Source organism: Corythoichthys intestinalis, chromosome 15 (assembly GCF_030265065.1).
Source record: "Corythoichthys intestinalis isolate RoL2023-P3 chromosome 15, ASM3026506v1, whole genome shotgun sequence".
Lineage (NCBI taxonomy): Eukaryota > Metazoa > Chordata > Actinopteri > Syngnathiformes > Syngnathidae > Corythoichthys > Corythoichthys intestinalis.
Genome location: NC_080409.1, coordinates 22,802,373 through 22,828,612, shown reverse-complemented (window position 1 = coordinate 22,828,612; position 26,240 = coordinate 22,802,373). Strand labels below are relative to the sequence as shown.

Below are 26,240 nucleotides of genomic sequence, written 5' to 3'. Positions count from 1 at the left end.
AAACTGGTCTTTTGGACGTCCGCGCAAGTTGATCCATTCTTCACATTTTTTCCTCCGAGTTTTTGGTTTTAGGAAACGTATGAAGAAAACATCCTTTATATATCATACTGTCTACAGTCGTTTCTACAAGTTCCATATCAGCAGTGTTTGATCGGCATGTTTATTTTTTAAAGATTACCGGAGAAAACAAGCAGAAATATAACTGATTGTATGCGTGGGCGTGTGTATAATGACCCACTTCCGCATTTCGATGGCGATGGATCCAAAAATAGTATTTGTGCTGTACGCTATTAATTTTGACTGGTCGTTAAAAGGCAAAAAAATGCTGACTTCACCGAGGGCCACTTCCCTGCTGTTGAGGATAAATTCTAAGGGCCCTATTGGAGAAACGAGATTGGTATGGTAGCACAAAGAGGCTGATGCGGTATCAATCAAACTAAAATACAATAAAATTATAACCGCTAAGGCCACATTAGAAGCAGTGCTACCTCGAGAAACACAAAAAAAGATCAACCCTGCTTAATTTCATCTATTGCAAAAAACAGCCAAGCTCATTGACATATACATACACTCACGGTCAAAGGTTTTGAGACACTTGACCACGTGTCTCCAAATATTTTTGATGACATTTTCCTGACATTATGCCCCCTCAGTTAGGCTCTGGAACCATAAATATTACACGTTTGAGAATCTACACAGTGAGATATCTATGCTTAAAGGGACAAACAACAACTAGTGTAAATGAACTTACTGTGAAATAAGGTTGCTTAAAGTTGGTGCAAATTATGCTTAACACAAAACATAACGCAGCTGTTACGTCCCACAGACGGCTCGCTAAGGGCGTAACATAAAATGAGCCACACAAATTCACAAGTGGCACAATTTATTTACACAAGTCTAACTCGCAATGAACAGAATATACCGAATACAGAGAAGTGCAGCTTCAGGGTAAGAACACCCGCTAACTAAACCCTGATCGTAAAAAGGAAATAACAAAAAGACAGCCACTACCCTGGCTTCTTACACAACAGGAGAAAACGGGTTGAACAAAAATGGCAGCTTACCCCTACTGCTTCAGTGCTCTTATTTACAGTGGTGAACAAAAACGATCCAAAAACAAATAAACACAAAAGACCTCACCGAAAAAGCAGGAGTGTAACCAACTAGCGATCAAATGCACAAGTAGATGGATGGCGAGCAAACAGCTGGGGAGGAGGACCGTGGCATATATGCTGTGAATGCCACCTCAACTGTCAGTTGACTGCGTCAGACTTTTCAAGCTTGGCGCCCTTTCTTCATGGCCAATCAGCTGCGGCGACAATGTCTGTCCGTCCGGCGTCGATCAGCTTACGTCACAGTGTGAGGGGAAGCAGCCAGCTGGCAGAGGCGAGGATCAGCTGACTGTTGGCTTCTCAAAATAAAACAGTTAACAGCCAGGGACGTCATAGCAACTCATGAATGCAGCCATTTTGTGACATCACTTATACCCATGTACATTTACACTGATAGACTCAAGCACAGGAGCATGTGAGTATGTGAGAGTATTAATGAGGTCACGAGGAAGAGTGGGCAATCTGAGATACTGAAATTTGATTGGTTATATTTGTACCAGCTTTATTTACATTTTTTCCTCCACTATTACACATCAGAAACTTTAAATTCTGTCTGGGAAAAAAGACACCATTAAGCAAAGCAGTAAGCTTCCTTGATACAGTACTGTGCACACTAACTACTCTTCACCAAGCCACTATATTGCCTCGAGGAACAGTGGAGAATAGATCACTTTTTTTAAGGGGTGGGCAGACAACCATGACTTGGCCATCAAAGAACTTAATTAGACCCTAGTATAAACCTGGCTATAAGCATTTCTCCAGCTCAGAACATGCGCACCAAACTGCCCGTGGATTTGAATATATCAGCTCATTGAGCAGGAAAAATTAAGCAATTACTTGGCCATTATGGTTGCATGCATGTTGTCTTCATAATGTGCACAAGCAAACGGCACCTCCTGCTGGCGTTTCTGTCAGCTTTACTGGAACAGATGCTAATTTAGCAGAACGGCTTAAGGTTGATAGGTGTGTGAAGCGTAAATGCTGCTGCCCCTAGTGGATTGCGTTTTTGTGGCCTACTTGGAAGAAGGAATGAGGAGTTGAATATGCAGGAACACGCTCACGAGGATTTTTGTACCTGGCTGTGCAGATTAGATAGAAAATTGAAAGAGACCATTTAACTGAGTTATGAAAATGGTTATTTAAAAAATACTTTTCATTTTCCAGGTACTGTATATTAATTTGTAATAACCCCCCCCCCACACACACACACACACACACACACACAAAAAACAACAACAACACATAAATCTAGTCTAGTTTTCATAATTTTTAAAATGTTTAACAATGACTTCACTACAAATGCATTAACACTTAAAGTGCCTACAACAGCAAAAAGCATGTATATTTCATGTTCCACGCGGTTCTTTATGCCCCTGAATGAAATGGACCGCTTGGGTGTGTGTGGAAGCAATCAATCTATTTATTCAAATCTTTTTAATCCCGCGCCATGACAATTAGTGACTTTCTGGCTTGAGGAAGAAAGTGGATTTGACGTCAGCCGGGTCACCATCTGACAATACATTGTTATCCATTGCTATTTAGCATGCAGATGGACTGCGGATTCAGCTAATTTTACAGATTAATTCGTTTATTTTTCACATCACGCCAGCCCAATGTGCTGCAGGCTTTTGTTGCAGCACCAGGGAGGGGCATGTAGCCCTTTTGGGGTTTCAAAAAGTTCCCGTTCACCGCGGAGAATGGCCAAAACAAGTCCGAGAACTGTGGGACCATTAGACCGAAGAGGAAGTGAGAAAACTACGTGTTTTGTATTGTGTCAAATACTGGGATCATAGCACACGTTTTAATATGGCTTGCATTTTGTGGGTGACAATGCTCCTTGTCCCCCGAGAAGGCCACTCGGCCGACGACCAGCGGCTTGTCATACACCATGATCACTTCCACCCCCTCGGTCCTCTACGTGGACGCCAGTAGACCACTATACTTGGCTTGACCACGAGCAGCCGCCAGCTCCGACGTCGGCCGGTTTGTCCACCGAGAATGGGCTATTTTCGCCGTTCATTCCAGGCGACGAGCAGTGCCAGCCTGCCGTGGCCGCAGCAGAACGACGAGCCGAAACCTGCTCGCCGCCGGAGACTGGCCGATCGGTGAAGACAATCAACCCCACCGCCGTGTGAGACATGAGTCGGGGTAGTTTTGTGTGATTTTTCGTTTTCAAGAGTCGAGAATAACACTTGGAAAAGCTGCTCGGTTCGGGTTAGCATGTCGGCTAGCTGTCACGCCTCCTGTTTTGTTTAGGCTCTTTCCTCCTTCGCCGAAGCCGGGGCAGGGAAATTACAAAAGCCGGACAAAACGCCGGTGGCATAAAACATCGTTCGGAAGAGGAAGAAGTCGGTAGTTTTGACCATTATGCATTAATTTAGCCCTGTCGTACTGAATAAATACAATTTTAATATTTCATATTCCATTTAGCACAAGACGGTTATTTGTCACGACCATACCATTTATTTAGAAATTGGGGAAAAATACTTAAAAAGAATATCCTGTAAAAATATTGGAGTAGAGATATTGAAACAATCATAACATTTTTCTGCTCTCTGTTGTATTTTCGTCGTTCTGAATCTTCCCCCACAATGGGCTGAATTCTAAATCAGATGAAATCGTGACCCTGCCAACGTCATCATCCAGCCGGGTACGCTAGAGCGCTATAATGACAGGCGGGGCTAAATGGCAGATTAAAAGACTAATTTCTCGTCATGTCGTCAAAATGATTCTAATTCACATAATAATGCTATTTAAGATTTTTTTTATGCTGTCACAGAAGCTTTAATTGCCAATGTTCTCTCCCATATTGCATGTAAACTACAAATACAATATTGGTAATACCTTAATAGCTAAATACCTCAATAGTAGTTGTGTAAAACGTTGACAAAAAAAAAATATAGCAACATTAGATATTGCCCTACAATTGAATGGCAATTAATCCAAGATCTATCCTATATCTCCCCAAAATCAGATGGGATTGGCTGGAGCTTAATTGCACCGAATTGATGACAAAATGCAGGGGAAAAAATAACAAAAAACAGATGTATGAATCAATGTGCATTTACTTTACAAATCGTTCATAAAATATTCAAAACAAAAATAGTCTGTGAATATTTTGTTCTACTGTCCATCATACAAACCGAATTCCAAAAATTTGGGACACTATACAGTAATTGCAAATTGTGAATAAACGTGGAATTGAATGAGGTGGATATGCTTAACTCTGTTTTGAATAAAGTATTTAAATTTGGCAATTCCACATATTTTGCATTTAGTTTTTATTCACAATTTGAGTAGTGTCCTAACATTTTTGGAATTTGCTTTACATAAGACATCCTCACATCTTTTTCGCTCGCTTCCTGGGTCTTTGGTTGAAGACTGGTGACGTGCTCATCAGGGAGTCTGGCGAATGTGAGGCGTAACTTCCATCTGATGCGGCACCAGCAGGAGAGGGTGCCATGGCGCCTCCCGACTCGCTTATGGTCGACATTGGGCCCCCTTCCTCAAACACATCCCCGCCTAAGTGGTGATGGTGATGTGGATTTGAATGATGCGCGGCACCTTGGACTTCATCATTATCGTGTGGTTCCATTTTTACTTGTGGCCACAAAGGTGAGTTGGTGGCAATGCCACCACCTTGAAATAACAAAGGAGAAAGCATTAGAATGCCAGCCCAAAAATAAAGAGATAAGCACCTACTTAGGGCCCAGTGATTACTAAAAAGTACATCAATTTAAACAAATGCACAAGAGTCAACAGGAATCAATAATTATAGCAGTGATTCTGATGTGTATGATAAAACCTGATTATAAGGGTACTTTTTTCCTTGGATGTAGAATTGTGTCATTTTTAGTGTAAATCCGTTCTCAAATGAAACATGCCAAACAAATTTGGAGGTACTGAATTGTTGAATATACAGATCCCTGAATCTGTAGTGCAGATTATGTTTAAAAAAAAAAAAAAAAAAAAAAAAAACATATTATTGAAATCATAAGCAGACCATGAAATGTGTTCAATCTACAGCACGTAATGTAGTATGTTGATCTAGTGAAAGAAGGAAATGAGGAAAAAGTCATTTCATAGCAAGCTCCATGAGTGTCTTTGCCAATTAGGTCCCCCCCCCCCCCTTTTTTTCTAGAGAGCCTGCACACCGAACAAAACCGAACCTGAATCTTTCATGCATATGTGAAAAATTAAGACTCACTTGATGTGTGAGGAGAATGGTCGGCATCCAGGCCTGTAGACAGCCTCTCACCATGAGCCCCGAGAACCCCCATGGGTAAGGCTTGGTCCCCAGACGCTAGGTCGGCCTCTGGCTCCTCACTAACAGGGAAGGAAATGTCACTCATGGGCTCCTCCTTGATCCTGGGGGGCTTTGAATCCTCAAGAGCCTTTTCAGGATTCACCAACCTTTCGTATTCTTCTGACAGATCATTACTGACCTGGAAGAGCAAAATCTATTTTAGACTTCGTCAGTCGTTAAAAATGTTAAACAAGGAAATACAGAAAAACGGGGACTTTCTGGGCCACAATTCCAAGTGGTTAATTGTTTGCTTACAATTAAAAAAACATGTTAACTTTTAACTAAGAAATACTGTACTGTAATATTCATTTGTTGTCATAATTTGAAATTGTTCCCAAGTGTATTAATAACATGTCTGTGATGTGATTTCATTAAAATACCTATAGAGTAGCTTTTCCTACAATGATGACCCATCATCGCTATAAAGTTGAGACAAGGCAATAAAAACACTTCATTAACTTGTCGATTATTATGCAGATCTTTGTCTGTGGAGCATATAGTGAACACAATTTATTTACCATATGCCCTCTTTATGTACAGTATGATTATTTCCTGACCACTTTAATCATAGCCAAGTGCTAAATTTGGCATACAGGTAATGGTGTATTAAGGACCTAAAAAACAAAAACAATAATTAATAATATATATATACTAAATGGTATTAGTAAATTGGCAAAGAGTCAATGCAGGTCCCACATGTAGAGATTTGAATTGGCAAGTGTCTTTTGAAGGCTTGGTGTTAAAGTGCAGCCTTCCCTTTTGTGAAATATGTTTCTCATCTTATAATTTAAAAGGTTGAATAGTTTATAAAAAAATAAAAATTGATCTTTCATCAAAAAAAAAAAAAAAAAAACTGCAGTAAAGAGCACCTTACAGAACACATTTTGCATAATATGTAATTTTACATTGTTTAAAACGCCACAGTTCTTCAGCCTTTCAGCATTTTCCTTCCTTCACCTGTAACATGTAGCTGTGATAATCCTTGATGCGCACTTGCCAAAACCGCTGCAGGGCGAGCACACTACCAATGCCCACTTCATGGAACACCTGCTCTATCACATCAGGAAAGGGACTGGCCCCCAGTCGGGCCTCCCTGTCCACAGCTACCCGCAGGAGGCGGGTAAGACGTAGGTAGTGCTCATGCACCAAGTCGGTCAAAGTTTCTAGCACGCTCTCCTGGGCTGTCTCAAAGCCTGCATGGGCCAAGATGGTGGCTACAGACTGATAGAGGAGTTGTCTGCAGGAGGGCCAACTCAGCTCTGTGACTGGCTCCCCTCTACCCCTGTTAATGGGAGAATCCATTTAGTACGAAAGTGAAGGGACACAGCAGACTGTTCTTAAACATTTGTTCATCTGTAATGACTTGGGTTCTAGGCTGGGTTCAAATCCCAATACGGACATGTAAAAATGGCATAGTTGTTTGGAGAGACACTAGTCTACTTCCTGATTACCCTTGAGAACTGTTCGCGTTCCTGCTTAACCCTGATATCCCCCTTCGCATGTCTGCTAGGGGTGTAATGGTACACAAAAATCTCGGTTCGGTACGTACCTTGGTTTTGAGGTCACGGTTTGGTTCACTTTCGGCATAGTAAGAAAACAAAATGCAAAATATAAATCTGCTAGTTGTTTATTACACACCTTTGTGCTTTCAACAATAGGAACATTAGCCTATACAAAGCTAGAATTCTGCTCAAAAAGTAGCGGGTACCTAAAGATAATCCAACAACAATTTGCCTTTCAGACCCCGCGTATTGGTCAGCTTTCCTTCTGAAAGAAAGAAGAAAAAAGAAGTCCTGTGCTAAAGAGAATAGCAATCCCAATGACAAAGATTTTAACATGTATTTTACAAATGAAATGCCTCAATGAATCACTTTTTTTTTTTATGAACGGTTTTCAAAAGCTTTATTGGTGGATTTTCTCAAGTGAAAGCGCCACACAGACATTAATAAATTAAACTGTGTAAGCAGGATATGTGTATTATTCTTATTATTTAATTACAGGTGTTTTAGCTCATTTCAATTTATTTTATTTAAATGGGCTGTTATTTTGTTATTATGTGTTTATATTTTACAAATGTTCAAAAGTGGGTTACGATTGCATATTAGTTTGAAAATCGACCGGATCCACCGTATTTTTACACGAGTGACTAGCAAGTAGTATTGCCGCAGGAAGGCCGCGTCCGCATCAAATAATAAACTCTGCCGTTCTTTTCGCGTGCGTCGCTTCTGGGACGCGTCTAACACGCGGCCGCACTGCGACTGGTGTGCATTGGCAGATTGACTTTAACGCCCGCGTTTCACTGCGTTCTTACGGCGGCCACGTTGTCGCGCTGTTGACATTTCTGGGTTATACTGTCCTACTGTGTTGGTCCTCATTATAGTAGAGAACACGGAGTAAATATAATCTACACAAAGAAACTGTAACCCGATCGACACACAGCCTCGAAAAGTAAGGGTTACATTACGTCAGAAACTCGTTCGGTACGCCTCTGTTCCGAACCGAGCACCACGTACCGAAACGGTTCAATACAAATACATGTACCGTTACACCCTTAATGTCTGCACATGTGCCATCTGGTTATTTATTTGGTTTGCAACAAAAATGTTAAGAAGAATTTCAGTTTCTCTTTGAGAGATTAGTTTATTAATGATCTGTGATTAAAATATTTGCTTATATTAACTCATTGCCTGCTATTGATAAGATTCATTTAAACTGGGTGAACTGGCTGGGAATGCATATCTTTCAGTGATAAAATGTTACCCAACTCAAAGGGTTATTAGGTTTACCACAGCTTTTGCTTGTTCACGCGAACAGATGAACTTACTTATAGAAGTCACTTTCAGGATCGCTGTGGCGGAGCTGAAAGGGTTGCCGAGGATCTTTGCAGTCAAGTGGTAGCAAGTCATCGGGTATGGGAGGTGGGGTCGGAGGGCGCAGTGGCAGGTTTGTGTCCACCTCCTCCAGCTTTACACTAACCTCTGAAGATGTCGGACCCTGCCCCTGAGCTGCTGCTAGAAGACCACGGAGGCGGCGGACGTGCTGACAAAGCTGGACCGTGTGAATAGTGAGACTGCAAGGCTCCGACGGGATATCCAGCATAGTGGTGGGGCGCGGACGCTGGGCCGACGGCTGATGTAAAGGTGGATCCTGCATCTCCACCGATCGAAACTCACGCTGGAGCAAATCAAAGGATCCACGACTAGCAGGAGGCCCTGCAGGCCCAGGAATCTCGCCCCAGTAACGCATCATGATGGGCAATCAGAGACAAAATACTGATGGGATTGGGTACTACGAAGGCACAAGAAGCAAAGAGATATCACCGTGGTTAGTAAATTGACAACTACTGACTGAAGTAGGATAGCAAAATTCTTCATTCATTCTTTCTCTGCCATCTCTCTCAATTCAAATGAACAGATGTCTTTTGTGGTCAGTGTCAGCAAATGAGTTAAAGCAGGGATCCCCAATCACCAGGCCTGGGACAGTTACCGATCTGTGGCGCATTAGCTACCGAACCGCAGAGAAATAATGAATAATTTGTTAATGACTGCAATCTGCCTTTTGACTAATCCGAGTCGAGATTCGTGTACGTCGCCCTCTCATAGTTGGCTGCCAGTACTGGGGTGTTTGCACACCTATAGCAGCCCAGCATTAGTCAATGTGAACAGTAGTGTTAGCTGCTGTTGGCTGTGTGCAGCGGGCGGCAACGTCTTTGGACAGCTTTTTTACGGAGAAAAGGCCACCTGCTAAGCCACAAGAGAAGCCTACATCTAGGGCTGCTGCTATTGATTATTTTAGTAGGTGTTTAACCAATGAACTAGTTAGTTCGAATAATCGGATAAGGAACATAAAAAAATGAAAATACCTGAGCTGAGCCTAAAATGGTATAAAAAATAAATAACTGAGTATCAGTACAACAAAAGAAACAACTGGCTAACTTATATACCTAAACTCCGCTAGCTTGAATGCGATAAAATGCTAAAGTTTTTTTGTTTTTTGTTTTTTTACAATGCTCTCAACAAATGGTTTGAACACATATTCCCACAAAAAAAAAAAAAAAAAAAAACACTAAATATACCTATAAACTAAATTACGAATGCATTAAAAAAGCATTAGTTCAAACAAAAACTTATGTTGGTCTTAACAGGGAGCAGCTGGATTCAGCCATGTGAAATGAGTTATGTCATATTCACTAGTGTATACTAGGCATGTGCCGGTATGAGATTTTCACGGTACGATAACCGTGAGCAAAAATACCGCGGTATCACGGTATTGCAATTATGGCTCCAAAATTTTGAGATGTATGGGTTTAAAAAAAAAAAAAGAAAAATTCCATTGAACAGGATTTTTTTTCAAAACATATTTGTAAATTGTAACATGAATATAATGTGAAAATAAATAACACAAAATAACAAATATTTTATATAAAATTAAAATAAATAGAACCTAGACTATACCCACAGCCACAGCTCAAGTTGCTCAACATTAGAGTAAGAACAAAATAATTGCTATAAAAAGTAAAAAGACTTCTAAATAAAATTAAAAATATATACTGTATGACTTTTTTGAGGGGGGAAGCTCAAGTGAAGTTTTGCCATTTTCAGCCACCTTTTTCAACTCTAGTCTACATGATGCCATGCCTTTCTGTTAAAAAGAACAAAGAATTCATAAGTTAATAAGTTAGTTAAAAATGTATAAGTTAGTTTTATAAATGTTAAAATGTAAATATTGTTGAGGAAAGATTTCATCTAATTAAAAAAAAAAAAGTGAGGAGTGAGACCTCCTTTCTCAATTAGCGATCTTTGACGCGATTCTTTTTCTTGCCCCCCTTCATTCAAGCTTGTCTCGCTCTCTCAGCGGCTGTGAGACATAAAACCACAACGAAGCTGCTCTCCCAGCTTAGCCTAGGCTAACATTCGTCTTTGTAAGTTTTAGTTAGTTTGTATATTGAATTTGAAAAGAAAATGTGTGTTTTGTTTTTGGCGAACTTTTTAATGGTGCTACTGCTATCCTGTTGAACCTAATCACACGTGGAAAAATACAATTGTACAACGTTTTAAATGTATTCATTTGTATATTTCACCACGATTTGAGAGCTCAATAAATTGAAGAAAAGTACGCCTTGTGTTTGGAGGATTTGTATTTGGGTTTGCTGGCTATTTAGCAGAATAGCGTCACTGACACTCACGGCAACAAACGGGAAGGGGTGAGCGCTGCCGCACCAAGCCACTTCGGCTGCATTTTGGCACATGAAAAATAGCGAATACCGTACTAAGGTATGCCGGAAAATTTTAGTGGTTTTGAAACCGCGACGTTTTCACACCACAGTGAACCGTGAAACCGGTAATCGGCACATGTCTATTGTATACTAGTGTATCCATTCAAACCAATAAACGCAAATGCAAACACTTTCAAAACAAACCAATACAATGCCACTTTAATTAAACGAATACTTGAAGCAGCAAAATTTGAGTCTTTTTTTTTCTAATCAAATTTCTCGAGTTAATCAATTAATCGTTGCACCACTACCTACAAACAAGTCAATTCTGCATAATATGTGGCTAAAAGCTAGCAAACCAGGTTACAAAAGCAAATGCACTGAGAGCATCATGCCACATGGTGAACTGTATTGCTTAAGCCAAGAAACCTTTGGTGAAGAACTCATTATGCCTGCAATCAAAAATATTTGCAGTCAAGTTTTATGAGAAGTTGCTGTTATAAAAAAATAAATAAATAAAATAAAAAATAAAAAAGGTGGATTCAGTGTATGGTGAGTTACATTTCTCTACACTTAATAGGTGGATTCAGTGTATGGTGAGTTACATTTCTCTACACTTAATGTTCGTATTTAGTCTCGTCGTGTTATTTTATATTTACTGTAATTTTCTGCCACACATTGCCAGTCTGTGCAAAAAAAAAGGCCCACTTCACACCGTTCAGTGGTGGGGATCATTGAGTAAAAGCACAAATTTTATTCAACTTGATGTTTTGTGTAGATCTTATAAATTTAAAAACTAACGATATTAAATTTTAAAATGATTTAATTGCCATACAGAACGATACTAAAATGTCTGACTCCATAATCGATGATAAGCGTCCAATCGTGTGGCTCTTAAAACTAAATTAAGCTCTTATCACTAGTAGACATCTAATCATTTGTTCATTTGCTGCAGCAAGACTTGTAACGCTGTCAATGGCAGCCAATGAGTCAACAAGGAAAACGCAAAAATATCATTACATCTAGAGTAGTGCAAAATACATTTTAAAAATTCTGGTGACCTTTGGTCGTGCAAAAATAACAAAATAACTGATTATTGATACTTTTGTAATCAAATATCGTACCCAGATACATTTCAGTTTTGATATTTAGATAATTTTGACAACCTTAACGGAATGACAGAAATGGGTTCCTCCATTGCATTTTAAAAGTAAAGCATTTCGATGCATTGGGAAGCGACAAAGCTACGTGCATGGATATTAAATGCACAGAAATCTGTCTGCTAATGTTACAGAACAAATATACAAATTGGTTCTCACCTTTAAAAGAAAGATTTGCTAGTGCATATACATAGAACCAATTAGTTTAGTCGTTATTTGAAATGTTGAACAGGAAATGTCTTTCTCTTCTTCTTCAAAAACATTCCGGTGAAACATTTGATAAAATAACAGTTCTGCTATTATAATGTATGATAGTAACAAATTTGTTTTTGTCGGTTTTACACCTATTTTTTAATTTTTTTTTTTTTTTTTTTTTTTTTTTTTTTATCTATTATTAATTGTATAGGTGATTTTCTGCTTTAATACATTTTATACGGTTTAAATATATAGATCGAACACGGAGTACATTGACAGTAGTACCAAACAAACATGGCCGCCTCCGAACAGCTTGACTTGGGCGTGTTAAACACTGATAAAAAAGAGACTAACTCAGCCATGGAAATGGACAAATGCGCGGCTGCTGAGAATAACACAGAACCCGAAAAGAAGGAATCACCCGAAGCTGACCAGGACATAGCGGAGCTTTTTAAAAAACCCACTGCATTCCCCGTGCCTTCTCTCGCCAGCAAACGTAGCCTGGACGCTGCCGCCGCCTCCAAACCTGGAGCCGAGACAAGACTCGAGAAGGAAAACAACAAAGCACAAGTTGCGGACACTAATAGTGATGCATCGGTCTCAGCTAACGGTGGCCAAACGCTGGAAACTGGGCCTGAAATGAATCAAAATGGTGATGAACATAGCGACAATGCTACTATAAACGTGAAAACCGATTCTAAACACAAGGTGGTCCCATCTAAGGTTCCGCCTGTTGGAAAATTCCCTCCTCTTCCATACACAGAGCCGCATTGGGGTGGTCCGGCTCCAGCTGACGTCTATTCTCTTGAAGTTTTGAAAAACGGCACCATAGTGGACAAGGTGCCCCTCGCCCATAAAGGTTTCTTCGTGGTTGGACGTTTGCCGGTGTGTGATGTACCCTTGGAACACCCGTCCATCTCCAGATACCATGCTATCATTCAGTATCGTCAGCATCCCGGCAATGGGGATTCTGTCGGCGAGGGGCGAGGTTTTTACATTCAGGACCTGGGCAGCACACACGGTACAGTCGTTAATAAGAACAAGATTCCTCCCAAGACATACATCAGACTCCGCGTTGGACATGTCCTTAAATTCGGCGGAAGTACGAGGCTTTTCATCATACAGGTACTTGCTATAGAGATTGAATAGAAATCCATGGCTATTTTGCTGTTTGCCTTATCTTGTACTCTCTAAAGTATTGTTTATCGATTATATAGCAGCACATGCTTTATTGTAATTTGGGTTAAGAACTAACCCAGTTGATAAGTACAGTGGGGCAAATAAGTATTTAGTCAACCACCAATTGTGCAACTTCTCCTACTTGAAAAGATGAGAGAGGCCTGTAATAGTCAACATGGGTAAACCTCAACCATGAGAGACAGAATGTGGGAAAAAAACAGAAAATCACATTGTTTGATTTTTTTTTTTTTTTTTTAAGGAATTTATTTCCTTATTAGAGTGGGAAAGTATTTGGTCACCTAAAAAAAAGCATGATTTCTGGCTGTCAAAGAGGTCTAACTTCTTCTAACAAGGCTCCACTCGTTACTTGTATGAATGGCACCTGTTTTAACTCATTATCAGTACAAAAGACACCTGTCCACAACCTCAGTCAATCACACTCCAAACTCCACTATGGCCAAGACCAAAGAGCTGTCGAAGGACACCAGAGACAAAATTGTAGACCTGCACCAGGCTGGGAAGACTGAATCTACAATAGGTAAAACGCTTGTGTAAATAAATCAACTGTGGAAGCAATTATTAGAAAATGGAAGACATACAAGACCACTGATTATCTCCCTCGATCTGGGGCTCCATGCAAGATCTCACCCAGTGGCATCAAAATGATAACAAGAACGGTGAGCAAAAATCCCAGAACCACACGGGGGGACCTAGGGAATTACTTACAGAGAGCTGGGACCACAGTAACAAAGGCTACTATCAGTAACACAATGCGCCGCCAGGGATTCAAATCCTGCATTGCCAGACGTGTCCCCCTGCTGAAGCCAGTACACGTCCAGGCCCGTATGCAGTTCGCCAGAGAGCATTCGGATGATCCAGAAGAGGACTGGGAGAATGTGTTATGGTCAGATCAAACCAAAATAGAACTTTTTGGTAGAAACACAGGTTCTCGTGTTTGGAGGAGAAAGAATACTGAATTGCATCTGAACAACACCATACCCACTGTGAAGCATGGGGGTGGACACATCATGCTTTGGGGCTGTTTTTCTGCAAAGGAACCAGGACGACTGATCTGTGTAAAGAAAAGAATGAATGGGGCCATGTATCGAGAGATTTTGAGTGAAAATCTCCTTCCATCAGCAAGGGCATTGAAGATGAGACGTGGCTGGATCTTTCAGCATGACAATGATCCCAAACACACAGCCAGGGGAACAAAGGAGTGACTATGTAAGAAGCATTTCAAGGTCCTGGAGTGGCCTAGCCAGTCTCCAGATCTCAATCCCATCGAAAATCTGTGGAGGGAGTTGAAAGTCCATGTTGCCCAACGACAGCCCCAAAACATCACTGGAGAGGAGATCTGCATGGAGGAATGGGCCAAAATACCAGCAACAGTGTGTGAAATGCTTGTGAAGAGTTACAGAAAACGTTTGGTCTCTGTTATTGCCAACAAAGGGTACATAACAAAGTATTGACATGAACTTTTGGTATTGACCAAATACTTATTTTCCACCATGATTTGCAAATAATTTCTTTAAAAATCAAACAATGTGATTTTCTGTTTATTTTTTCCACAGTCTATTTCTCATGGTTGAGGTTCACCCATGTTGGCAATTACAGGCCTCTCTAATATTTTCAAGTGGGAGAACTTGCACAATGAGTGGTTGATTAAATACTTATTTGCCCCACTGTATATTTTATCCAAGGGCGTAAGTTTGCATAAGGTCGGTAGTGACATAACACTACCAACTTTTTAGGATCTTCAAATTGTCCCCACCAACGTTTAAGCAACCTTTTATGCATTCTATGAGATCAGCTATACAGGTAATTTAGATTGCCTACCCATATTTTGCAAGGATAGAATTGACCCTCCCATTGTTATGTGAATTAGTTTCATTATGTTCAAACTTTTAAAACAAAACATTTTGTTTAAACGTTTACCCCTTTTCACTTGCTGAATGCAATGGTTCACACCCCCCACCCCCAACGCACGTTTGATTGGCTGATGATTTGACCCACCCCCGACACACTCACACAGCCCCGACAGAAATACATGTCGACAACATGCCGCCTCCGCTGCCCCCTTCTAAGAGGAGGGATAGTAGATGTTTTTTTCGGCCAGCAGCAGCAGCCACTGTAAGTATTTTAAAAACACACCAATGTTGTGGAAGCAGGAAACACCACTAATTTTGCTACTGAAAGTACGACCGTCATCAGGGTTAATTTAAGATTAAACTGTGTGAACTTTCTAACCTGCAAAACTCGAGTAGGAAGCTGCTTAGAGAGAAGTGTCCTTCTGTGAGTTTTCTACTGTTCACTACATTTCTCAGTTTAATTAAAGTCAACTCTGCTGGAAACTATAGAACCAGAAAAACGTGAGCAAGAAGCTGCTTAGAGAGAGAGGGGTGCTGCATAACCTCTCATGTTGCTCACACAACACAACATACACATAACATAGTCATAATTAACTATGTCCATTTTTTTGGGGGGGGGCTGCCGCGAGCTACCTACACTAGAGTTGCGATTAACTGGTCGATCGGGATTGACCTAATGAGCACCCGATTTAGCATATCAATTAATTAGGTTCATATTCGTGAGAAATGTTGCCCTGAAACCCATTCATCCAATCTGTTTGGTCTTATTAATGTCACATCCCAAGCAAAAAGTGTACATGCAGGTTATGCTGTTATATCATCCCTACCAATGTTTAGACCAAACCTACGGCCCTGATTTTATCACAAGGTACTTGTTCGTTCTGACACTTTAAAATTGAGTTTGACTTTAAAATGTCACATTTTGAATGCGTGTGAATGATACAACACTTGTTTAGTCCTTATCACTTGCAGTAATGAACTCATCGAAATCTGACTGAACGAATGTTCATTCACCCCCTCCTAGTCAAAATGGATTGGACAATTAGACAAATGTACCACAAACTATGAACCCAAAAAACACTTTAAAAGCATTTCATACACTTTTTCTCTCTTCCAGGGTCCAGAATGTGATGAGGAAGAAGAGTCCGAACTAACGGTCACAGAGCTGAAAGAGCGAGGCAGGAAAATGAGGGCGGAGCTTGAGAAAAGAATGATGGGAGAGGGTTCTGATGATGAAGAGGAAGGAGCGGAGAAGGATGAAGACAAAAGCGGCAATAGCAAATTGTCCAGTGAAGACTCGGGCTGTTCTTGGGGAATGGGTGAGCTTTTTATGTATGTGTTTAGAAGTGCTGAGTTCAGAGATAAAAATTCCCCGCTTTTCCCTTACACTATATGTTGCCAATCCATAAACTCTCCATGCAGCCGAAGAGCATCTTCCAGAAGAAGATGAGAATGAGGAGAACCCCTTTTCAACGGAGTTCCATGAAGACCAGGAAGCTGCATACTTGAAGGACCCAAAGAAAGCCTTACAAGGTTTTTATGAGCGGGAAGGTAACATGACTACAATGAATCGACTGCAAGAGAGGGCAGAAATTGTTGTGAAAAGGTTTTTTGACTCTTTATTGTACTGTATCTATATTTGAAATTAGGCGAGGAACTGGAGTTTGAGTATGAAGACAAAAATCACGGCAGCTGGCTTTGCAGAATCAAGTAAGTGTCTCAAAAGACCCTCTAGCTGCGTGTCAAGTGTCCTACCAGTTGTACGGTTCAGTTCAGCTCTTTTTGGAAAGCTTAAACTTATCAGGCTTTTGTTTGCGTGATCGGTACAACAAAGTAAAAATGAAAAACACTTTACTAAAGGAGTACTCTGAGAGAGCAGCCAAATTCAAAGCATCGTAATATGAATACACCCAGCACTTTCATCATATCAGCTACCCTGAAAATCTGAATTAAATAGGCTAATCCGTTATGAACCATATTGAAAATCCTTTTCTGACCACTGTGACCTTTAATGTCCGTACCCCCAAATTAAGTCACCTACAACTACACTAAATTGGAGAAACAGGTTTATTTGTGGGAGAAATGTGCATCTGGTTGCAAAGCAGCAGAATGTTTCTGAGCATAGTGTCTTTCAGGCTACCTGTGGACGATGCCTTGGGCCGACAGCTTATTGCAGAGGTTACTCACACGGGGAAGAAAAAAGAAGCAGCAGTTCAGTGTTGCCTCGAGGCCTGCAGGATGCTCGAAGCCAGAGGAGTGCTGCGTCAGGAAGCAGGTGGGACAGGGGGCTCAGCCTTTACAAGGCTGTCCCATGACCTTATAAGCGTTCTAACAAACACTCTTCTGCTTGGCTTCGTGTGTCCAGTGTCCCGCAAGCGCAAGAAAAAGAACTGGGAAGATGAAGACTACTATGACAGTGATGATGACACCTTCCTAGACCGGACAGGCACTGTTGAAAAGAAGAGGAAGGAGAGAATGAAAAGAGCAGGAAAGATTGAGGAGCGGCCCGACACGCATGAATCACTGGTAAAGCAAGCCTTCTCGGTTTATAGCCTTTACAAAAATAATTATTTTATTAGATATTAGATCTATTATGAAAATGAGCAGGTTTTCAATCAAAATGAGTGTTACACATCATAGCTTAGTGTAAGTGTCCAATGAAAAGATTTCATCATTCCCTATTCTAAGACCCCTAGTGAGTAATATTTGTTGGTATTAAGAGTTTTATACACGATGAAGTGATACAGTATGTTTATTACTGCAGTTTTGAGTGTTTTAGAACTGAATGTCATAATTTATGCGATACATTAAGTACCTCACTCGGGGGTAAAATAATTTTACATAGAGAAAGTGTATGTATGTATGTACTGTATGTATACATACTGTTAAATTACTGTATATGCGTACATAATTTTTGCATGTCTTTTCAATTCCGTGTTTAGTGATGGTTGATTTTTCAGATACACTAAACCACAACTGTTTTCTTCTGTAGCTGGCTAAGCTATCACAGGTGGAGAAGGAGGTAGCAGAAACACAGAAAAAGCTGGGCACCCATGGAAAAGGTGAGTCATTTTAGTTTGCATGTAATAATGCTTTCGGAGAGTATTCAGTGTTTCTCTTTTCTTACTAATTCTTGTGTTAATCCGTCCAATTTAAATTTGTGTGGGGTTATTTCTACCCCTGCAAAATTCAACACTCCCAAAATTACATTTACCACAATGTCAGAATCAAACTTGAAGTTTAGAAAATGTGAGTACGTGTACAGTCTTCCTCGTTCATACTTGCCCACCAGATACTTGTGGCTCTTCTACCGATGACCCACTGGATGCCTTCATGACCGCTGTGCGCAGTGATGCGACTATGGATGCCGTGGAGCGGAGAAAGCTCCATGTGCACATAGCAGATCTTCGAAAAGATGCCCAGCGACTACGCAAGTTGGTAGAACTTACTCGCCCCTCTCAGCTGCCCTCGCTGCTCCCCAGGTAAAATCTGTCTTCTACTGTAGTGGATCTCTGCTAATGAATCCTTAACATGAGTATTGTTCAAATAGAAATATACTGTACCATACAACAACAACAACAAAACTGTCTCTTTAACTCTTTCATTACCGTTGACGATGATAGACGTCCAATCATGTGGCTTTTTACTTTATCCATGTGCTGTGAATTTAAATGAGTTAATTACTTGCCATGTATTTCAGGTATATGACGGATGTCAGGCTGGCTTGCCAGGCTAGATTATAATAGCAATGCTAAAATATCAAATATAATTAAAATGACACAACTTGATCACGTTTTCATACCGTAGTGTTAACTCCAAGGCTGAGAAACCGAAGAAAGCCTTGCCGCTTTTTGGAGCCATGAAGGGAGGAAGCAAGTTCAAGCTGAAGACAGGCACTATTGGGGTAGATTCATTTTGTTTCCGATTGAAATGTATTACACGCAAGTCATTATTTTTGTGTAAACATAACAAATCTTCATTTCATCTACAGAAGTTGCCTCCGAAGCAGCCCAACTTGCCTTCTGAGCTTTTTAACATGAAAGAACTTCCGCCAGGAGGAGAGGAGGAGGAGGAGGAGGAGGAAGAAGAAAACAGGACAGTACAGGAGGAGACTGCTGAAAACATGGAGGCTAATGAAGATAAAGTGTGCGAGTTGAATGTCGATCTTGTAGAGGCCAGCAACCTCATATCTCAAGAGACTTCAGGGCAGAAAGGAGAAAAACGAGTGTCAGAACCAAAAGGTGGATTGCCAGAATTTAATTCAGAAAAAGGTTAATATTCTAAACCACAAGGTGGCAGTACTACTAATGGGCTCAAAGGCCTCGTCTTAAAAAGATACATTTTTAAGATACACTTTTTGAATGTATTTGTGTCTTTTTTTTTCCTTGTTTTATCAGAGAAAAGTCCGGAAAGGAGCAAAACCAAGACGTGTACTGAAACAGGCAAGCTGTTTCTTCATCAGAACTCCAAGCCCAACCATGACCCATCATCTTCCGGTGAGATTTCCACTTAGTAGTCTAATGCTTCCCTCAAATTTGACAATCATGTTTTAATTCACTGTGTCGCGACAGAGTCCAAAAACGAGGTTGATACGGATCTTGGTGCGAGAAAGAAGAAAAAAGTCATGGGTCCCAGCAGGGTAGGGTCATCATTGTTTCATAGTTGATTTAATTTACAGTCAGTTTCCTGAATGTTTTCAATAAATTTATGTTCTCAAATTTTCATATTTGTTTATAATTTTTGTGTATAATTTAATGTCTGGCAGGGCGCCTTCACACTAGCACTGTTTGGTCCTTTTTAAACAAACCAGAGTTCTTTTTTTCAGATAGTCTGCTTCATTTTGTAAATGTGAACGCACATCCGAACTCTAGTTCAGCCCAAACAAATGAACTCTGGTTCGCTCAAATATCTTGAGTCTCAGTCCACTTTAAGTGCACCCTGCTTTGCTTGTGAATGCAAGCAGAGCAGGGTGCGCTTATGCTACATTATGTGCAGCGTCACACCACGCTCCGAGGGAGGTACAGTGGGGAGAACAAGTATTTGATACACTGCCGATGTTGCTGGTTTTCCCACTTGCAAAGCATGTAGAGGTCTATAATTTGTATCATAAGTTCTCTTCAACTGTGAGGAACGGAATCTAATACAAAAAAACAGAAAATCACGGTGTATGATTTTTAAATAATAAATTTGCATTTAATTGCATGAAATAAGTTTTTGATACATCACAAAAATCAAACTTAATATTTGGTACAGAATCCTTTGTTTGCTATTACAGATACCAAATGTTTCCTGTAGTCCTTGACAAGGTTTGCACACACTGCAGCAGGGACTTTGGCCCACTCCTCCATGCAGATCTTGCAGCCGGGCAACACAGACTTTTAGCTCCCTCCATAGATTTTTTTATCGGGTTCAGATCTGGTGACTGGCTAGGCCACTCCAGGACCTTAAGATGCTTCTTACGAAGCCACTCTTTAGTTGCCTTGGCTGTGTGCTTTGGGTCATTGTCATGCTGGAAGACCCAGCCACGACCCATCTTCAGGGCTCTCACTGAAGGAAGGAGGTTGTCAGCCAAGATCTGGCGATACATAGCCCCATCCAGCCTCCCCTCAATACGGTGCAGTTGTCCTGTACCCTTGGCAGAGAAGCAGCCCCAAAAAATGATGTTTCCTCGTCCATGTTTCACGGTTGGGATGGTGTTCTTGGGGTTGTACTCATCCTTCTTTTTCCTCCAAAAACGCTGAGCAGAGTTTAGACCAAAAAGTTCGATTTTGGTCTCATCCGACCACATGACCTTTTCCCATTGCTCCTCTGGATCATCCAGATGGTCAGTGGCAAACTTCAGACGTGTCTGGACATGCACTGGCTTCAGCAGCGGGACCTTGCGTGCGCTGTAGGATTTTAATCCATGACGGCGTAATGTGTTTCCAATGGTTTTCTTCGAGACTGTGGTTCCAGCTCTCTTCAGGTCATTGACCAGGTCCTGCCGTGTAGTTCTGGGCTGATCCCCACCTTCCTCATGATCAGTGATGCCCCACGAGGTGAGATCTTACATGGAGCCCCAGAACGAGGCAGATTGACCGTCAACTTGAACTTCTTCCATTTTCTAATAATCGCTCCAACAGTTGTTACCTTCTCACCAAGCTGCTTATTTTCCTGTAGCCCATCCCAGCCTTGTGCAGGTCTATTATTTTATCCCTGATGTCCTTACACAGCTCTTTGGTCTTGGCCATTGTGGAGAGGTTGGAGTTTGTTTGTTTGAGCATGTGAACAGGTGTCTTTTATACAGGTAACAAGTTCTAACAGGTGCAGTTACTTCCGGTAATGAGTGGAGAACAGGAAGGGTTATTAAAAAAGAACTAAGAGCCAAAATATTTACTAGTTGGTAATGTATCAAATACTTATTTCATGCAGTTAAATACAAATTTATTATTTAAAAATTATACAATGTGATTTTCTGGATTTTTGTATTAGATTCCGTCCCTCACAGTTGAAGAGAACTTATACAAATTACAGACCTCTACATGGCTTGCAAGTGGGAAAACCAGCAAAATCGGCAGTGTATCAAATACTTGTTCTCCCCACTGTATTTCCTTTTCTAAATTTGTCCAAACAAAGAGTGCGCCTTTTGTCCATGTGATGCTACTTGGAAAGTTTGGTAGGCACAGTGTGAATAATGAAGCTTTTCGAGTCATTTGCAAGTGTTGTTGCGAGGTAGCTGTCCAACCGGACCATGGTCCTTTTGATCTAATGTGAAAGTGCCCTTAAGCGTCAACCTTCGAATTTGTAAATTGCTGTTCTATTCCTGTTTATCCCCTTAAATTCTTGTTAATTCCCATGGAAAGTTTCCAATGTTTATTTACACACCTGAAAAATTGAGGTATTTCATGATGTGTGTCAACAGCCACCCATGCAGCTCTCGAGTCAGTATCCACAAGACGACCCTGATTACTGTGTTTGGGTACCGCCAGCAGGTAACCGCATTCACAAGTCACCTTCTGTTAATTTGGTGGCTGCCATTGACGACACTATACATCCAATTCGTTTTGACTGGGAGGAGCCTATGAACACTCCCAGTCAAAATGAATTAGGCGTTTGACTAGAAGAAGCGTTCATTCGCTCTTCCCAGTCAAAATTAGTTGGACATCTGGCGCCGTCTATGGCATTTAAAGATAAGCATTAACATCCATTCATCCCAGTTTAAATGAATTGGATTGGCAGGCAATGAGTTCATTTTTATGGATCCCCAAAAGGGCCAACATTAAATAAATAAAAACAAAATTTTGAAACAAATACCATTTTGATAAATAACAAATTCCATAATATGACCCTTAAATTGTAAAATAAGTTAATATTATTATGAAAAAGATTTTACAAGATAAAAAGCATTTTTTACAAATTATTTTTATTTGACAATGCCTTTATCCACAATAGCATTTGGTTTTCCAGCACAATAAATCTTATGTACTTTTATGCAGTCAATCAAATACATAAGGCGGAGTCAGTTAAGTGATTAGCTGGATTGTGGAGTCTGGTTAGCTGCGTTAGCATTTGGTAGCGTCAGTTTCAGAGTTACCCCGAGAGGTTGCAAACCGGTTGGATAGTAATGGAAGGCCTTAACCTCAGCATGAGCGAGGATTTCAGAAGCAGCGTTTTTTTTAATGTGATGCTTTCTAGAAGTTTACCTCAGTTCATCAACGCTACCAAATGCTAAAGACCAGACTTTCCGATCCAGCCAATCACTTTACTGACTCCGCCTATGTATTTGATTGACAGAAGACAATTCATTGTCCTGAAAAAGTACTTCATATAAAAAGACTATTGTGGAAAAAGGGATAAATTTTAAAAAATACTGTGTATAAAACGCTTTTCATCCTTTAAAAGCTTTTTCATAATAATACCTTATTTTACAATTTAAGGGTCATATTACACAATTTGTTATTCATCGAGTTGGTATTTATTTATATAATGCTGTTTTTATTTATTTAATTTTGACCCTTTTGGAGTTCCATACACTTTGGGTCATTCCCTTGTTATTTTTAGGACATTTATGGGTCACTTCCTGCTGATTTAGGGTAAATTCTGGTCCATTTTGGGATGACATTTTAGATCATTTCCTGTTGATTTGAAGGCATTTCTGGGTCACTTCTTGTTGATTTTGGGGTACTAATGGGTCACTTTTTTTCTTGATTTTGGCTCACTTTCTGATGATTTTGGAGTGTTCCCGCGTTATTTCCTGGACATTTTGGGTTGCTTCCTGTTAATTTTGGGGCAAATCGGGCATGTTTTTTGTGTGTGTGTGTGTGTGTGTCAAAAATAATGACCACCAATAGAGAAACACTGAAGGAGTTACCATTTAATTTTTTGTTTATTCATGTAGTATCAAAACCGGTAAAGTTTTTTTAGTATCAATGTTGAGTTGAAAATTTTAGTAGTATAACATTAAATTCTTATTGAAAAATGTGTATTTAAATAAAACTGAATATAAGACAACATTTATTACCTCTAAGTTTTATGCTGGAGGACCCTGCTTAGTATTAGTATTTAGATAGGAGAATGGACAACAATGGCCAAAATTTATGTGATTGTTCACATAAAGGCATAAAAAGACTTCCTTATTGAAAATTGTATATTTTTAGTCCAAGTGACATTAAACTCATAGATGCCATATTTTTCACTTTTAGGTCAGACTGGAGATGGTCGTACTCATCTAAACGACAAGTATGGCTACTGAGTGGAAAAAGCGTCCCTATACCATACACTTAAATCTGACCCAACACCACCATATGAGATGATCAACCTCATGAGAGACCAAAGGGGAATCAAAGTCAAAACTACACTTCTTGATGTTGGCTGACAACATACACGAGAAGTATAGAAATTCCTGCTGACAAGACTGCCATTTGACCGCAACACACAAGATTCAGGTTCTGTCCTTTTCACCCTTCAAGCAGAAAATGGATAATGGCAGTGCAAGAAGAGCTAAATGTATTCAGCGTTTTTCTTCCCTTGTCTCTGGCTGCTCCTCTTTCACTTCTAACCACCTGACATTCAATCTGTATCCCTCCCCTATTTGGCTCCGCTTGATCACTGGCATTACTTTTTTCCCCCCTGCAAAAGAGTGTGTAGCAGGGAGGGAGAGCAGTGAAGCAGCTTTTCTGACCATCTGGACACTTGGATGGCTTACTGGATGAAACGCAAGCTGATAATGACTCAAGCTACAGTAAGCAGAGTTGTGTGTCAGCTGACGCACGCACACTCATTGTACAACCTTCTCAAAGTTCTCTTTTTAACAGGATTGTCTTTATTTGCCAGTCAGCCATTTTTGTCTGTCTATGTAGGTTTATCTGGCAGTAATGCTCATTTGATTTGCAGCCATTTTCTGTCGTTTTTTGTGGAAAAGTAAATACGTTGATGTGTTTTGTTATATAAATATATAATAAAGATGTTTACACACAAATGAGATACTTAACATTTATGTCATACAAGCTACATTACGACACCCCCATGAAAGCTTGTGGTTTTGGCTGTTAAGTTATAGCGTGACCTGCTAATCGTTGGTGGAAAATGTTTGTCCTGGCTTCAAACACACAAGACAAGTGTTTTGTTCCCCCACCATGCAAATCCTTTTCATACACACCAACTGTGACAAACCGGCAACTAAAGTGCAGCCCGGCACTCTGACTCAGCGCAGTGGTCTCAGGGCAACTTGGCATGCTTAAACAACCTCGTTAGGGATTATTAGGGGCACTTACATAAGGTCAGTTAGGTCAATGTCATTTATGAACTCTTAGTGCCATTGACAATGATAGACGTCCAATCATGTGACTCCTAAAATGTTACCATACTCTCTTAAAATTCATTTTCTGACCTCTGTGAACTTTGATCTCATTACCCCAGAATTTACAGTTGGATTGGACATCTACTAATGAAAAACTAATTTAACCACTAGTTGACGTCCAATCCATTTGAAATGGGAGGGTGGTCCTCCCATTGCAAAAGAATTGGATTTCTATCGCTGTCAATGGCAGCCAATAAGTTCCAAGATGTACCTTCCCACCAATTAGTTTATCACTAGTAGATGTCCAATCCATTTGAAGTGGGAGGGTTGCCAGTGAACGAATGTCCGTTCATTCGCTGCCGGCCCTTGCCGTCAATGGCAGCCAACGAGTTAATAAGGAAAAAGCAAAAATATCCTCCATTACGTTCAAGAGTAATGCAAAATCTAATTTACCCTATGACAACTATTTTACAATCAAAAATATCTGAACACTAAATTCATATTGAGTTTTAATAAGAGGCACCAAATAGCGGAGTGAAGTGAGTTTCAGAATATTAATTGCATACACAACTAAAATTAAAACATCTGTTTAACAAACAATTATATATAATTATTATTATATGTAACTGAGCAGCTTTTCTGTGGAGAGTTTGCACGTTTTTCGGGAACTCTGGTTTTCTCCCACATTCCAAAGACATGCTAGGTTCATTGAAAACTAAGTTGTCCATGGATGCGAGATGTCTACAGTTGGTTGGTGACATGGTATCTACCGCTCGCAAAAAGTCTGCAGAAATAGACTAGCTCACCAATGACCCTTATGAGGACAAGCGCTATTCAACTCTTTAAGGGAGAGTGGTCACTACATTGGACAGCTATTCAAAATTTGATGCCTAAGACCTTTAACCCTTTAAGGGATAAATGACTTTTTTGGTCTGAACTGAAATATTAACGATTATTATATTTTTTATATAATAATAATCATGATTTTTTTTTTACATCTTTTCATAATTACAAACATGTTTCTAAATGAATAGAATTTTAATAATTAAATTTATGAAATTTAAATAAAAATATACATTGGTTATGGCCCCAAGTAAAATTCTAAAGTGGATTTTTTTTTTACCCCATAGTATTATACTCACTGCATGCATACCATTGATGGCGATAGACGTCCAATTCATTTAAACCAGGAAGAATGGCTGTGAATGCCCATATTTCATTACCATTGACAGCGTGAGACGTCCAATTGATTTCGACTGGCGAATGAACTGTCAATTGCCGCCAATGAGTTAAATGGGTGCCCTGTTAGTAAAAGAAAAAAAAAAACTTATAAAAGAAAAAAAACGTAAGAAAGCCATACCACACAACATGAAAGGCAACTGCCACTCAATCCAAGTGAGAGGTCTCCATGCTCCCAGTCTCAA

General features: G+C 40.1%; 2 protein-coding genes across 4 annotated transcripts; one reads left to right on the top strand and one right to left on the bottom strand.

Moving 5' to 3' along the window:
• Positions 1-2,370: 2,370 nt before the first annotated feature.
• On the bottom strand, positions 2,371-12,061 carry supt7l (SPT7 like, STAGA complex subunit gamma). The gene is made up of 5 exons (XM_057859167.1): positions 11,953-12,061; positions 8,243-8,706; positions 6,376-6,700; positions 5,320-5,557; positions 2,371-4,751 (listed from the first exon to the last, which is right to left on the bottom strand). Exons 2-5 carry the CDS (start codon positions 8,665-8,667, stop codon positions 4,453-4,455), a joined length of 1,287 nt encoding a protein of 428 aa, XP_057715150.1. The 5' UTR covers positions 8,668-8,706; positions 11,953-12,061; the 3' UTR covers positions 2,371-4,452.
• Positions 12,062-12,255: 194 nt separating this feature from the next.
• On the top strand, positions 12,256-24,493 carry slc4a1ap (solute carrier family 4 member 1 adaptor protein). Of its 3 annotated transcripts, XM_057859165.1 has the most exons (15): positions 12,256-13,113; positions 16,156-16,357; positions 16,461-16,589; positions 16,688-16,748; positions 17,174-17,313; positions 17,404-17,564; positions 18,031-18,100; positions 18,331-18,520; positions 18,846-18,942; positions 19,030-19,309; positions 19,436-19,534; positions 19,610-19,677; positions 21,940-22,009; positions 23,720-23,784; positions 23,819-24,493. In XM_057859165.1, the coding sequence occupies exons 1-14, from the start codon at positions 12,283-12,285 to the stop codon at positions 23,767-23,769; spliced, it is 2,448 nt and encodes an 815-aa protein (XP_057715148.1). In that variant the 5' UTR covers positions 12,256-12,282; the 3' UTR covers positions 23,770-23,784; positions 23,819-24,493. The 3 variants fall into 3 exon arrangements, with proteins under 3 accessions (XP_057715148.1, XP_057715149.1, XP_057715147.1); XM_057859166.1 differs by having other exon boundaries at positions 19,030-19,279; positions 23,720-24,493; XM_057859164.1 differs by having other exon boundaries at positions 23,720-24,493.
• The last annotated feature ends 1,747 nt before the right edge of the window (positions 24,494-26,240 follow it).

Coding starts and splice junctions, on each gene's coding strand:
- slc4a1ap (XM_057859165.1), top strand. CDS start 12,283: ATGGCCGCCTCCGAACAGCTTGACTTGGGCGTGTTAAACACTGATAAA. Junction 19,310..19,435: donor AGAATTTAATTCAGAAAAAG/GTTAATATTCTA, acceptor TTGTTTTATCAG/AGAAAAGTCCGGAAAGGAGC. Junction 19,535..19,609: donor CCATGACCCATCATCTTCCG/GTGAGATTTCCA, acceptor GTGTCGCGACAG/AGTCCAAAAACGAGGTTGAT.
- supt7l (XM_057859167.1), bottom strand. CDS start 8,667: ATGATGCGTTACTGGGGCGAGATTCCTGGGCCTGCAGGGCCTCCTGCT. Junction 6,701..8,242: donor CCTGAAAGTGACTTCTATAA/GTAAGTTCATCT, acceptor TCCCATTAACAG/GGGTAGAGGGGAGCCAGTCA. Junction 5,558..6,375: donor ATCACAGCTACATGTTACAG/GTGAAGGAAGGA, acceptor TTGCTCTTCCAG/GTCAGTAATGATCTGTCAGA.